Below are 15,980 nucleotides of genomic sequence, written 5' to 3'. Positions count from 1 at the left end.
AGTTATGTCTTCTGAAAGGATTTTTTTTCCCACTTTCTTAATTCAACACTAACAGGTTTGGATCGGATTCCATCTGGATCCACTTCAAAGAAATGACGTGTAATTTTTATTTTCAACCAGGCCTCCTCTTCAGGAGAGAAAAGGAAAATGCAAAATGGATTTCCCATAGAAATGAATAGGAAGAGTTTTCCCAAGTATTTTTTTTTTTAGGAAAATTTTCCAAAAGGCTCTTCTCCAAAACCTCCTTCAAAACATTTCTTGTGGAGCCGGAAGACAGATTTATCCTTTTTGACCTAAAACAAAAAGAACTAAAGTGTGGCAAAAATAGACAATGAACAATCCCAAGATCTGTGTTAACTAAAATTAAATAAAGGCTTCTATTGTATGCATGCTAAATAATCAGGTCTTATCTGCATGTGCACACTCCACTGCTATCAAATTAGGGTTTAGAGAGCGAATTTGCAGGGAGCTTACATTGGATTGCTTTTGATTAAATCAGGCATTTGGCTTTGCAACCTTCCCATAGAGATAGTCATGCAGGAATGCAAGGCTCCCCGAATACACCTGCCTCCAGCCCTTTGTACAGGGTTCTACCTGTTACTCAGCTGTCCATGTGACCTGCACTACACTCCTGCTGCTGCTGCTGCTGCTGCTGCTGCTGCTGCTGCTGCTGCTCCTCCTCCTCCTCCTCCTCCTCTAGATACCTGAGGCTGACAGCCAAACCTCATATTACTAGTAGGGGCTGTACTGGCACAGGAAAGGACAGGGGGAGGGAGAGCTTACAGGAAAAGGAGGAACATTGTGATTCAGCACTGGAAAGTAGCCCCCTGCTTCTGCTGGAGCCTGCACTGCTGCACATCCACTTCACATTTCCTTCCTTTTAAATCTAAGTGAAACTGTCTTGCAACATGTTCTCCAGCTGGAAGATCAAGTGCATGCTTCCCTATAACCTGCTGTAGTGACCCGAAACTGGACATGTTATGGCTTATTGATTTCCACTCCTCTTCTTTTTTTTTATTATTTGAAAACCTGCAATTATTATTATTTTTTTTTTTTCAATTAATTAATTGGGAATTATTGACCAGCTGTTTTTAATTCCAGCCAAAATCTACAAGTGGTAAGTGCGAAACAGAAAAATAAATAGTATATCTATGTTGCGGTCGACCAGATGGTTAAGTGCATTGTATTATTGTTATGTACGCGGCTCAGAAAGTGACACATTATTTATTTTTTTTACAATCTACCCACCCTGTGTATTAGGATTACTTCTAGAACCTTTAATCCTGCAATATTAATCCCAGGAATTTTATAAGTGCACGACTGTTTGATGTCAGATCATAAAATTGCTGTTTTTTTTTTTTTGTTCTTTTTTTTTTTTTTTTCTTGCATGTATGTTTTTTTGTAATATTAGAATTATTAGCAAAGATAAAGGCTTGTATATGTGTGTATAAATAAAGAAATAAAAAATAAGTGAAGGTAAAGTAAAGGTGTAAATTTACTTTACCTTCACTTATTTTTTTTATTATTTCTTTATTTATACACACATATACAAATATATATAAGTATTAGCACAGGTGTAGGTAAAAAAATAAATAATAAAAAAAATATAAGTGAAGGTAAAGTAATATATATATATATATATATATATATATATATATATATATATATATATATATATATATATATATATATATATGATTTTTTTTATATTTAATTACCTTATTATAATTTATATTTATTTTTTTACCTACACTTTTGCTAATAATTCTATATATACTGAAGAGTTTTAGGTCAAAAAGTTGGGCAAAGTTGCATTTTTTTCAACTATTTTCATGCTGAAATTTTATAGTTCTGCAGGTACTAATTGATTATTATATGTGTTAAAGAAGCTCCACGTGTAGGTAGGCGATGTCCCCTCTGCTGCCCCCCCATCAGTATGACCACATGGACACTGGCTTCCATTTTGACCTGTGAAATCCAGAGGGACGTGACTCCTCTGGATCTCCCCAGATCTAGCGGTGTCACCTGTCACTAGGCAGCCACTTGATCCTATCTGGGCACAGCCAAGAAGCCAATGAAGGGGTTGTCTCTTTATCCAGATAAGGACATATAGAGGGGCATTAAATTATTTTTTATCTTCATGTCTGCCACTGTATTTATTGTTCTCATGAATAAGACCAGTCTGTGTATTACGTGATCGGCTGCTGGGACTAAGGCTGAATTCAGACATTCGTGTATCATGGTCCTGACTGGCCGTGTGTCTCCTGAGTTGAAACTTACAGCCTCACATGGCTGTCAGATTCGAGTCAGGAAACCCATATCCAGTCCATACAAAGACATCTGAATTTGGCCTTAAAGAGGTATTCCCATCTCCAAGATCCTATCCCAATATGTAGTAGATGTAATAATAATATTAGCACATACCTCCTATTCGAAAAGTAGTATAGTTCTTCTGATTCGCTATGTCGCTATGTCACTTACCCTATGTGCAGGGCATTGCAGTAGCTTAGGTATCCATTGTTATGACCACTTGTATAGTGACAGTTAATTATTAGTGGTCGTCGTAACCATGGATACCTAAGCTACTGCAATGCCTTGCTCCTAGGGTAAGTGACATAGCTAATCAGAAGAACTATACTATTTTCTATTATTATTAAACCAACTAAATGTTGGGAGATGGGAATGCCCCTTTAGTGAGACAACTCTTTTAAGAATTGCTGATTCCGATTCCATAATGTGTCAAACTGAACCGCACCACCGTACACATTAGATGAAGGTTGATCAACCATCTGATGTTTATGGGGGTCTCTGTACTGTCACCCAAGATATTGACGGGGGACAGAAGGACGTGACTATAGGAATTTCAACGCCAGATCCTTAAGAGGAGATGAGCCACTACCAGAGGTACCTGACAGCAGCTTTTTCTTCTCTCCCTGTTGAAAATATGTAAACTACTTTCTGAGCCGATCACTTAGTTGTATGGGGGAGTTAGGAGAGATGGCGATCGTTCAGCAGGCGGCTATTTCATGTGTATTGCCAACTCCAGGTCAGGTCCATATAGGATGGAAAATCTGTGGCAAAATATAGGAATTTTGCTGCGGATTCACCAACTCTGCAACAGAGTTAACCCTCAATGGCTTTCGTCCTTCGTCTGTTAATTCAAAAATTTGCTTTTGGGATAGTAATCTGGAAAAGTGTGGGAGGAAATATTATGTAAGAATGTGTCCTCCTAGGCAGTGTCTGACTGGGGTGCCAAGGGCCCACCAGTAACCAACTCCAGGACCCCACTTTTCAGCTACATGTAAATGTGACATCAATCACAAAACAATAAACTGGGTAGATTGTTAGATGAATAAGATGCCGCATTTGTCTGTACATAGTGATTCAAGTATATAGTGCCAAGTACTGGTGGCCCACCGGAGGATTCTCCTGTTCTCCTGTGGGCCAGTCCAAGCGTGTTCCTAGGCCTCGTGCATATAGCATAGCTGTACGGCGGCATTCGGAGATGTAGTAGACTCTGTAGGCTGGTTTACCACGCTCTTTTGGGTGATATGTAACGGAGATATTCTGCCCTAGAAAGAAAAGCAGTGAAATGCAGTATGTCATGTCGGATTTGTGCAGAATCCATCAGAGAATAAAATCTCTAAATGAAATCTGAGCTACAATAAGACCCTACGGACTGCTAGGTTTGCCTGATAAAGGTTCTGGACAGATCCTATGGCCATGTGTGTATGACGACTTAGTTCCAGAAATTATGAAACCGGTAGTCATTTCTAGAACCATAGTCTTGGAATCCATTTATTTTGAGTTACAACCTCGAAACAATTAAATAGTTGGGATCCCTATAAAATTTCCTGGAGACGCTGTACAGATGGTCAATCTATGGACTATACTTGGGTCATTTCCAAGGAAGAGCTCAGCTTACCACATTGTACGATAGTTTGCTTTGGGTTAATAAATACTTTAGTTGACTTGTTTGCTTTTCTCATAAAGAAGTAGGAAGTTGCGGGACTCCAGGTGCTTTCACTTTTTCTTTAGTCCTTTTAACCCAACTGTCCACCACTTCTTACGAGGATATGTTCACATGTGACCTTCTCCATCGCTGGTGTGAATTTTTTTTTTTTTTTATATATAGCACAGTCGCTTATACTGACCCTGTGTGGGGGCATACAGAATCTCTACTGGTCCATATTTTACGGTCCTAGAGGTACCTTCTGCCACCTATGTCTCCTGGTTAGAGGTTAATAGAAAGTCAGGTTGTATTTTTATCCATTTGATGCTTCATTCCAGTAGCCTTATTTATGGAGGATTGAGACAGCTATCTCAGATCTACAGCTAGCTTTTCCCGAAGAAGTGAGCTAGATTTTGAGCACACACAGCTGATTGGTTTTGTCTCCAAACATCCCCTATGACCTCCATCAGGTAGTCACCTTGTACCAAGGGTTCTCCAAACCAAACAAGTCCTTCGTTGGGTTTTCCCCAGTTGGGCAAGTTATCCCCTACCCGCAGGACAGATGATGACTTACTAATCACTGGGAGAGCTTTTGGGACTTGTTTATAACCCCTGATATTTGGTGTTAGTATGGAGTGGTGGCCGCACAGTGTCGGACTGGATTGGCAAAGGCCCTCCAGTAACATTGATACTTGGGGCCCACATGCAAAAATAACTCGACCCTAGTAAACATTTATTTTTGCTTCTATGTAATATTAATTTGGGTAGCTTGCTTAATGAATGATCAGATACTTTTTTCTGCACTACTCATTAACACTTCTTCACGGGGGCCTACCAGGGAATTCTCCTGTTGGCTAGTCCAAGCCTGTCTCCACCCCATTGTATATAGGACACTTGGAGATAGATGAGCACTTCCAAATCAATGAGTAGAACGGTGGTGTGCCGGACCCTTAACGATCACACACCTAATTTGGAGTCATTTTTTGATCTCACTTGCAGACATTCAGACGTCCAATTTTTTTCCATCGATTATTGTGATCAGACTCTGATCAAAAGTGTGGTATAAGTGTCGTCTGATTTTTCTCGTATGTGGAGAAATAAAAAAAAATTCAGTCCGTAAAAATCAGACTGCATTCTGATGTTATCCAATTTATATTTTTTTCACGGACCCATTGACTTGCATTGCTGATTTTGATCCAACCCTCAGATCAAAATCAAAGACGTCTCTGTGAAAAATCACGGACTTGTGAATGGCTCCATAGACTATCACAGGTGCTAGTGCTATCTGTGAAAATCATGATTAGCGCTCATACACAAAAATTGGACATCTGAATGAGCCCTTAGTCTGCTTTTCACGGATAGAAAATTTACCCATTAAAGTCTATAGTTGTTCACATGACCATGGGTTTTTGGACTGAGGGATGTGTCCTTTTTTGATCACCTATTAAAATCAATAGGTCTTTGAAGAAAAACTGGATGCATCCAAGCTGACACATTAACTAAAAAATGTATGAAAATTAGATCCAACACGGTCGTGAAAAATGGTCTTATTTTTCACTTAACAATAAAAGGAAGTTTGAATGAAGCCCTAAAGTCAACATTGCTGGCCAAGTGTCCCAAAAGTGGACCCCTTTCTCAGTCCACACCTCTTTAACGACTCCTCCTCATCTTTTCTATCCCCCCTGGATGAGTGTTAGGGAGCCAGGGCAAAGCATTCTTTATTCAAAGAGGTTTCTGGAGGGTTCGGTGTGAGCCCGAAAGACTTGCCAACTCTTCTTGGAGTCTAGTAGGTGTCTTCTCTTTCTGGGAGTTACCTGTACGTTTCGGGAGAGCCATCAAGTATGTTTTTAATTTACAAGTCTATCATAAGATGGCACAGTGTGACATGATGTATTCACTACCATGCTTTCTATACTGGAAAAACAGTGGTAATTAATCCTCGGTGCCCAGAAGCTAGGGCGTGATTGATGTAGAAAACCATTTCTTTTCAGCGTCCTTCTTCTTCCCCTTTCTCTAAGCTTCCATGTTTTTGAAACATGTTATCAGTTATTTATTTGGCCGCTGGTTCTTGCAGCTGGATGCGTGGTAAATTGCATCGTCAGCTCCTGACTCAATACCGAGGATTTGTCACTTCGCATTTCATTACATACAACTAGGGTGATAAATAAAAACAGGCCGCTCCTTGATCAGGGTGTCGTAATAATGAGCCAGATTGTCTGACAGGTAAGCAGACAGATTTCGTTGTTTACTCCGCATTCTATTCCCATTCTTATTAAATTTCCATTTACTTTGCACCATGGATTTCATATCTTTATAGCCCTAGCCCCCTGAGGAAGCCTGTTGGGGCGAAACTTGTTGGGGAGACTATATGTAATTCTTTTATTTTCTTTAGTGACACTTGCTTGAGAAAATTATAAATGTGTGATTAATGCTACATAGACCAATGGACTGCCGCCATGGTTTAGACAGAGTAGCATAGACCTAGTAGTACTCTAAAGTTTTCTAGTTCAATGGAGAAAATGTCTAATACTAGGAATCCGGTTAGATGATTGAAGAATACAAGTTCACTTTAGTAATTTTAATTATAGACCACATTTTAATGTCATGTTTTATTGCATCCCTTAAATCGGGTTCATTTACCCTTTTGGGTAATTTGTGGTTAAGAATTTTTCACCCCTAGAGGGTTGTAAACACCTTTTGTAGTTCATCACATGGCCAGGACACATTTTTTATCCTCTGGAAGTAAAACAAAAAGATTCTTATTTTATGATGACAAGCAGAGATCTTAAAAATAAAGAGAAATCGACACCGAAAAGTATATTGAAAATTTGCTGAAAATGATATTGTGTAATGATGCAAAAATTTTGGATCTGCTCTAAAAACCGCTTGAAATACTTATTGCTTTCTCTTCCATTGTTCTTCTTTTTTTTTTTTTTTTGCCGTTTTGCTGGGTGACTGAGCGCTGGGTATCTGACCAAAAGAATTAGACTTTTCCATCAGAGGCTAACTTGGGGACAGTTTGCACAGGGCACTACTTGTGGCTACAAACCATATGTGGTACATTTCATCATTTCCTAAGTTATGTGCTCACATTTTTCCTGTCAAATTGGGTACATTTAGAAGTTCAAAAAACTTGTTGACTTGAGTAAGGAAATCAAAAAAATATTATTTTTGCCTAAGACTAGGATAGAAGTTCTTATAGAATTATCTCAACCATCATGTTATTTGGGAACACGAGGTCACTTGTTCTAAAGAAAGGATCTGTTCTTGACGACGTGGTTTTATTTGACCCAAATTATGGCTTCCTTCTGGATTCCCAGTATAGACGCTGCTGAAAATTGTAAAGTGTCAACCTCTGGCTGTACGACTTTATGAATAAAAAAAAAAAAATCCAGTGTTCACATACCCTTAAGGCCACGGCCCCACTATCAGTATTCGGTCAGTATTTTTTCTGAGTGGAAGTCAAAACCAGGAGTGGGTGATAAATGCAGAATTGATGACTTGTTTGCATTACTCCTTTTCTCTGATTGTTCCTCACCTGGTTTTGACTTCCACTCCTGAGAAAAAATACTCATCGAATACTGACCAAATACTGATAGTGGGGCCGTGGCCTGAAGGGAAAATACTGATCCTATGTAGGGCCTGAAGATGCAGAGTTTGACACCTAAAGGGGGAGCAAAAAACCACCAAAAAGACAGACCACGTGCCATGCACAAGCCCGGGTTGGGTTGGCTTTTGGTGGATTTTTCCCCAAAAGATAACACTGACAAGGACACACTTTGGTGGCATTTTGGGTAGGTTCTCCACCATCCAGTGGGAGACGCTAGGGATGTTACTGTCATGTTTCCTGTGCTGGGTAGTAAAAGGAAGAGATCAATTAATGGGGTCGTGGGGGTGATGGCATTTGCACATTTATGGTAAATATGGATCACCGAGGTGAAGAAGGGGTTCTGCTGTCAAAGTAGCCATGAGCCACTTTGGTTATATCAACATGATCATATTTCCCACCCATGTGCTGTCCATCCTAGTTGAGCTGGGCGTCCCATCCCCTGGAATAGTCTTGTCTCTGATCTTCTAATCACTCCTTCCTGGGTGGCCTAGTCCAGGGGAAGGGACACCACACCCCATTTCCACCTATTCCACCGTAAGCATGCCTCAGGTCGGATTCACACATCCATGTTTCACGGTCCCAGTATGGACCACCATGCACAGACTGGCCACAGGTCTCCTGATCCAACAGTCTAAGGCCTATAGGAAGATTTTGAATTTGGGTCAGGAGACCTACGGCTGGCCTGGACATCATGGTCCATACTTGGAATTCGGCCAAAGGTGTATGGCCACAAGCGTTGGGGATATAGGTGACCACTAGACATAAGTGACCAGGGTTGGACAAGCCCACCAGAGAACTGGAAAATCCTCCGGTGGGCCCTGTCTTCTCCTTCAGGAGAGATCATAATGCAAAGCCTTGCAGCTGCTATGGGGCTCTTGAGTGGGGGAGAAAGGTGGGCCCTTAGAATCAAATCCTCTGGTGTTCTCCAGTCTGACACTGTTAGTGACCACCGTATGACCTTCACCTTTTTATTCAGTAGTAACAGTATAACAAGCCGTGACTTTATCAAGGTGAGGAAAGTGTTTTCAGCGTCTCTGTAGTTGTGTTGAATTTCTGGTGATGAAGACGTAGGTTGGACTGAAATTTAATATCCTCGTACTTAGTCTTATGGTATAGAGCTTTATATTATTTGGGGTTTTTTATTTTACTTTTTTTTTTTTTTTTTTTTTTTATAGCTGGACTCACTGACACTTGGATTTTTATGTGCAGAGTCATCAGTTTATCACATCTTGAAGCTTAAAGGGGGTGTCTCACATATAATTATTAAAAACCAGACGGTGATACATAAGCATTTGTGTGTGAATATATATTTTTTCTCATCGTCATGGTCATAATCTTTTTTTTTTTTCATACATTATTATTGGGTCAGCCATCTTGTATTAACAGCATTTAGAAAGATGCTTTACAGCAGCAGCATGAACAATGGGAAAAAAAAATCCGGACTTGTTCATTGACTTCTAAAGGAGAGTATTGTGGGCATGCTCTGTGACCTGTGCAGGGAGGAGAAGGTGAACCTTGACTAATACCTATTAACAATGGTGGATCAGGTATTATCTATCATATTTATAGAGGTGTTTACCCGTACATTATAATCTTGCCTGTGATTAAAATATGAGACTGACGAAAAGTGAGATCGTTTTTTCAGCAGTCTCATTATCATCACAGGCAAGATTATCATCAGAGCAGGACTTCCAAATTTTTTATTTTTTTTTATATAGACCGTGACATGGAAAATTAAACTAAGTATTATAATTTAATTTTTTTTTTATTATTTAAACTTGCCCAGCTGACATATTCCCTTTTGGTTGCGTCCATACGCATGCGGCTGAATGAAATCCTCACATCTGGGGACGGATAAGCGATTTCACAGTTAATATCTTTAGTGCAAACTACTGGGTGGAGAGGGTGTGATGACTAAATACATGTCCACACTTACAGAAGTGTAATATATACACTGAAGGATTTTATTAAAAGAAAAACGGGTGGAAGTCTATTGCAATAAATTAGATAAGGTTGGATAATTGATGATGACAACTACAAAAGTTCGAACCATAACATTTTTATAGTATGTCCAAAGTTCTGTCTTACAAATGACCCTTCGTCCAGAACCGCTCCCAGCAGTTGGTGAGGTTAAAATAGACGATAACCCCCCTGTTAAAGCTGATAGTCACGTATTTAGGTAGAACCTAAAAATCATTTCAAGAAAAAAAAAATTATACCACCGAACAAGTGGGGGTAAAAATAAGAATCTTTTGCAAAAGAGTGCAATGTAATTCTTCATTTTCCCCATGGAGCTGCTGCAAGATTATAAAACGATCCCAGGGTGGAGCCCCCTCAAAAAAATATATATCCCAAACGGCAAGTGAAGACCTCATTTAATTTGGGTGCAATGAAAAGTAATTTCTTTCTATACAGTCCTGGCATTTGACTTTTGGATGGGATAGAAAGTGCACAGCGGGTTGAGGATTTACCTGGAGTATTAATATAATTATAATGGCTTCTGTTTGTCTGAGGTTGACAGGCGCGGGCTGAGGTGGAAGTGAGAGTGAGCGTTGTGACACCAAACTTGCATGTCGTGTTAAAGGGACGGTCTGATACCACACCCTCCTTATCCTATTCATTTCTTAATGAATGGAGCAAAATCTCCCTCAGGGGACAAGAGAAATGTAAATTGGCATTAATATAAGCGCGCATACAATGGTAATGGTGGCTAAGTGAAAGCTCTGCATATTTAATGATATTGTGTAATATGTTCTGCGGATTACTGCGTGTAAGAGAAATTCCAAGTGTACTAATTACTGGTATCATTGAATTCCTGCTGTCTTCTCTGATGGGTTAATCGGTAGAATAGCGGACGTGGTTCTTATTTTTGTGTGTATGTGTAATTGCAGCTAGGTCGCTTACATCATTATTGTGACCACTGCAGTCAATCACTTGCCGCCGCATGCTGTGCAGACAAGCATCACTTTTTGAGGACAGTGATTGGCTGCAGCAGTTGCATGAATGATGTATGATGATGGACCAGTGGGAACTATCAGAAACAGCAAATTCAACGATAAGTAATTATTTTTTAATTGAATGCAATTTCTATTTTTCTTCTAAATCCAGGAAAACCCCCTTTAACAAGAGCCGTGTGTGTAAATATATTTATCTTGCCAGCTCCTCTCTCTGAGCATGCGGAACACGCCCAGTTGCCTAAAAATATGTGTATATATTTTAGGGTTTCTACTCACTTGGGTGCGTTGGGAGGCAAACAGGAAGCGATTTTCATTTAAGTGTCAATGTCTGTTTATTACTTCATAAACCGTTCATAAGTAAAAAGGAAAACAGCCTTTAGTGCAGGCAAAACAAAGTAAACAGTCCTTTATGCAAAGTCTCTAGTTAACCAGTCCGGTGAGCACACAAGCTGGATAGCATCCAGTACACTGGCTCAGTCTGGAGACTACAACACACAGGAGGCCTTCTCCCTCCAAACACAGACCATGTGTCAAACAAAGGACTCCATTTTAAACTCTTAACCACACCCAGAGATGAGGTATATGGGCAGCCAGACCAGCCCATCTCTCCCACTACCAGTAAAAGCTGTCCCAGAGCACCAAGCAATCCTCTTAGTGCTTAGATGCACTGGAACAACAGTCCAGGATTGCTTCACAGATGACAACCACCTCTGTGACACATACCTCCCATCAACTATATATCTGGTAGCTGCCTTACTATATAATATATTTATAATTATTATTATTATTATTTTATTTTATTCACACAATATTTATATATTTTTTTACATGGTTTAGATGCCGCTGCTCTTCTTTGTTTTTTCTTTTGTTCCTTTTCCTCTCCTTTCCTTTCCTGTATGTAAATCTAATATTTTTAGCCAACTAGGCGTGTTCCTCATGCTCACAGAGAAGAGCTGATGGCTACGCCCTGTTGGACAACCAGACTAGGTTTACATAAAGAGAAGAGGGGGTCGTATCTCAGGAATAAAAGAAAAACTATGCTGGATTCCGGAAAACAGAAGCATTTACTCCAGGCAAAAAAAAACAAACATTTATGACAAGTGACTGCTCCTATTAAAGATGTTGTAGTCATTTGGTTTTCTATTTGACTCACCCAGGGGTATATTGGGGACTCGGTACCCGGGCCTTTACCTTCTTGGGATGTCACTGCTGTCGCCTCCCGAGCCCATACCCTGGGGTCACTCTTAAAAGGGGTTGTTGCTTGAAGGGATGATTAACTGTTTTATCTCGTGACGCCACCTGTGGTTCCTGGTAATGATTACCAGCGCTGCTGCAGACCTCCGGGGGTGATGGGATAGCAGCTGAGATGTTTCTGCTCCCCACAGGCGGAGCGGGCCCCCGGGGCAGGGTTGATGGAAGGGATGCAGGTGAGAGGTGGCCCAGTCGGGTCAGGGGGAATGACGGACACGCACACAGGGGATTCGCTTCAGTATCTTTACTGGTGTAAACGGCAGGTATGGTCCAGGGTACTTAGTAGGAAGGGTGCACTAATGGACTCTCCCCAGTGAGCGGGTAGTAGGTCTCCTGATCCGTTTCTTCCTCTCTCTCTCTCTCTGAAGCTCCTTGCCAGCCTGGAAGTAGGCCTAGCTTCTGTACTATTTCACTCTCTCACCTGTCTGCTTGGTAATAAGAACTTTTCTCTGGCTACCACTATCCCTGGACGCTGGGGCCTTCGTGGTTCCTAGTTCTGTAGATGATTGTAGCTTCAGGTTGACCAGGGGTCTGGAATCCTCCTGGTATACCGGTTATTCCTACTGGGCGTAGAGGATCCTGTAGGCGCGGACCCGGTGTCCGGCTTGTGTTCTGGGGTAAGCTTAAGATGCTCCTCTGCCCCCTTAACTCCTCTCTCCTCTCCTTGCCTCCGGCCACGCTCTAGGCCCTCAGGCTTCAGCACGTGCTTTAGGCCTTGGCTTGCCCTCAGCACAGCAGCTCAACAGGTGCTGCCTCTTCACTGATCTCAAGTGCCAGCACACTCTGCCTACCTAACTCCACCCTCCAGTGTATATATATCCCTAACAGGGCTCCCTCTGGTGGTATGAGGTGGAAGGGTGGAGGTGTCTGTGTGTAGTGAGGGCCTGTTGTGGAGAAGTCCATCCATGCACCCTTTTGGGCCCTGCAGTACCTGTGGGTAGCAGGGTGCCGCATATTTATAATAAATGTACACGCCAATAATTTATTCACTGACCTTTATATTAATGTGGTTCTCTGGTGCCTTATCACTTTTGCATCGGACCATGAGAAGTGTGGATGAGGTTGCCACCACAGGTGCCTGCCATCATGGTGTATGCCAGTTATCATGCACCTGTTCTATGTAGTGAAGTAGGACTTGTGCATGTGTCCTGACCGGCACCTGTCCGTGCAGAGCCTCTGATGTCCGGAGTGAGAGGCACCAGAAACCCCACATAAGGCCTTGGCAGGCAGGTGGAGTGTCAGAAGTCAAGAGTCTCATGGGTTTATCAGAACTGTAGGCACGCTGTGTGCCGTCATATGGTTCCTACATAAAGCTCTAATGCATTGTACTCTAGAAGTGCAGTGTAATGCAGCCGCTACGATACAGCATAGAAATGCAGCTGCCTCCTGATCATATAGTCCCATAAGAGTCAATAGGTACAGTATTATAGATCCATACCACTGCGAGCTATAATCTGGCCACACGCATAAGGACGCAGGAACAAGGTGGAAACTTTGACATCACTTGCCTGCAACATACAAACCTTCCTAGATTCTCACTCCCATCTTCAAATTCATCTCCCCATAGTACAGGGAAAGCTGGGCTAGATAAGCTGTGTGGGCTGCGCTGCCGGCACTGGACAATGCCTCACTTTGTCACAAACATGCTTCTTGTCTGATAAGAACTGTTCTGACATTGTATGGTGGTAACTCGTTCTCCCTGACTGCGTTCTCCCTGACTGCTGACTATGCCATTAAATACGTGCAGATTATTGTCACATACAGTCAGTGTTGGTCTAGGGTGTCAAGGACTGACCAGTAACCAACTCCAGGAACCCACTTTTCAGATACATGGAAATGTGACATTATCCTCCATCACAAATTTATAAAAACAATGAACTGAGTAGATTGTTACATTAATAAGATGCTGCCTTTGTCTCTACATAGTGGATCAAGTATATTGTGCCAAGTACTGGTCATATAAGAGGGTGGTGGCCCACCGGAGGATTCCCCTGTTCTCCTGTGGGCCAGTTCAAGCCTGCACAGTAGCTGCCTGACTAATCCACCTCTTTCCTCGCTACTCCTCCTCTTATCCCTTCAGTTGGCTTTCAGTTCCCCAACGAATCCAGTTCAAAGTACTAACATTGACCTACAAAGCCATCCATAATGTCTACTCCATATATCTCTGAACTGATCTCCCCACGCTTACTCCGGTCCTCCCAAGACCTTCTTCTACACACTCAAACGTTCCTCACCCAATCGCATCCAAGACTTCTTCTAACTATCCCCCGTCCTCTGGAACACCATACCCCAACACATCCGATTATCCGCCAGTTTCAGAACTATCGGACGGAACCTGAAAACCCATCTCTTCAAGAAAACGCACAACCTGCAATGACCCCAGTGCCACCTTACCACCACCGGAGCTGCCACAACCCTCTAACCTACTGTCTCCTTTCCCCATTACCCTGTAGACTGTAAGCCCGCTAAGGCAGGGACCTCTCCCTTCTGTACCAGTCTGTTATTGTTAGTTTGTTCATTGTCATCTATATATATGTGTTTTGTATGTAAACCGATGTGCAGCACCAGGGAATCAACAGTGCTCTAAAAATAATAGCAATAATAATGTGAAAAGGGAACAATTGGCTCACCAGTTCGGGTGCACAGCTAACTACTCCAGTAATAGTTGCAGTCCAAACGATAGCCAACCCTCACATCTCCTTAAAACAATTGCTTTATTGATCCAGTAGTATAAAAAGGCACAAAAAATGGTGTAACATAACAGCACAAAAATTAAAAAGGCAGAAAAGAATTATCCACTGCGCTCCCAGGCAACATGTTTCAGACCTACATCGTCCTTTGTCAAGAGTGACTTGACAAAGGTCCATGTAGGTCTGAAACATGTTGCCTGGGAGCGCAGTGGATAATTCTTTTCTGCCTTTTTAATTTTTGTGCTGTTATGTTAAACCATTTTTTGTGCCTTTTTATACTACTGGATCAATAAAGCAATTGTTTTAAGAAGATGTGAGTGCTGGCTATCTATTGAACTGTTGCAAAAATAATAATTTCTACTTACAACTTCACACCAAATTTTTTTGGGAGCGATTCCGCTTCAAAAGCCTCCTCGAAAAAAGCTACACATATATATTATTTATTCATTGAAAATGGGATCGAAGTAGAAAAAAGGTAAAGTGAAATGGAACACCACTTATTTGGGCAGAAAAAAATGCCACTTGTAGCCAAAGAGTTAAAGGGACAGCCCTTCCATGACTAATGCAAATAATATAAAGGAGTGTTTCTGACCGGCTGCCAGTTACATGTAGACAGTACCTTGATCTTTTTTTACATAGGAAACAGTCCTTAGCTCCAGAGCTTTATGAATCTGGTTTACTTTTGTTCTTTCTTGAGCCTTTCTTCTGACTGATCGAAGGTCATGGGAGTCTTAAAAATCACTAGAGAATTTATCTTAACTACACACATATAAAATTAATATATATAGTTAGAGGTCAGAGCTTTATTCAAGGTCATCGTCTTGGGTTTTTTGCTATTTTTTTTCTTTGCCAGGCAGTCCAGTGAGGTAGAGTGATGACTACCACTATTTAGCGTGACACTACCACAATCCTAATTTTTATTTTTTTTTTGTATGCTGCACTTTTGAAGACTGTATTCCTGTAGTTTCTCTACACCTATGGAATTGGCTTCCTTAGAATGGAGTGAAAAGATTTGCAAGAACCTGGTCTAGTAGTCACGTCCATAGATTGTGGCCCCCTGGACTAGAGCCCTGCTACATCTCCGATTAGTAGACGCATGACGTCGGAGGTTCCCAGGTCCTGATTACCGACCAGAGTCCTGCAAATCTTTTTGCCCGACTCTTCAGGAGTGCCATGGGCTACCTCTTTTGTATCTGGCACTACTTCTTTTTAATTAAATATGCTAGTTGTTTTAGAAAGTTTCCATTCACTGTCAGCAATCAGTCATTTTAAATGTATGTATTTCTTTTTTTAAAGTCAGCATGGTTAGGAAAAAAAAAAAATCAGATGCGTATGATGAATTTTACTTCATTGTGAAGACCTATTTTGAAACTGTTGCTGTTCTCTCTGACAGGTGGGCACCATGCGGTGGGCAGGCTGCCTACTGCTGTTTCTGGCGTTTGTAGTCACCACTGGGAATCCTGATGAATCCCCGATGCTGTCTGCTCTGAAGTCAGGCAGTGCAGGTGAGCATTTCCTAC

General features: G+C 41.4%; 1 protein-coding gene across 2 annotated transcripts in view; it reads left to right on the top strand.

The window, feature by feature from the left end:
* Positions 1 to 682: 682 nt before the first annotated feature.
* The window catches only part of PRRG2 (proline rich and Gla domain 2), a 41,646-nt gene continuing 26,348 nt past the window's right edge, over positions 683 to 15,980 (top strand). The window contains exons 1-2 of one of the 2 annotated variants that reach the window (XM_073655983.1): positions 683 to 1,117; positions 15,854 to 15,965. In XM_073655983.1, coding sequence (XP_073512084.1) covers positions 15,863 to 15,965 — 103 coding nt within the window. In that variant the 5' untranslated portion in view covers positions 683 to 1,117; positions 15,854 to 15,862. Of the gene's footprint in view, positions 1,118 to 6,152; positions 6,176 to 15,853; positions 15,966 to 15,980 lie in introns of those variants that run through there. The other variant, XM_073655985.1, reaches the window with a different exon arrangement.

Source organism: Phyllobates terribilis, unplaced genomic scaffold, assembly GCF_046119375.1.
Source record: "Phyllobates terribilis strain yellow unplaced genomic scaffold, ASM4611937v1 Scaffold_12__6_contigs__length_324123572, whole genome shotgun sequence".
NCBI classification, from domain to species: domain Eukaryota; kingdom Metazoa; phylum Chordata; class Amphibia; order Anura; family Dendrobatidae; genus Phyllobates; species Phyllobates terribilis.
The sequence above is the reverse complement of the archived record's forward strand: the minus strand, read 5'-3'. Positions and strand labels throughout refer to the sequence as shown.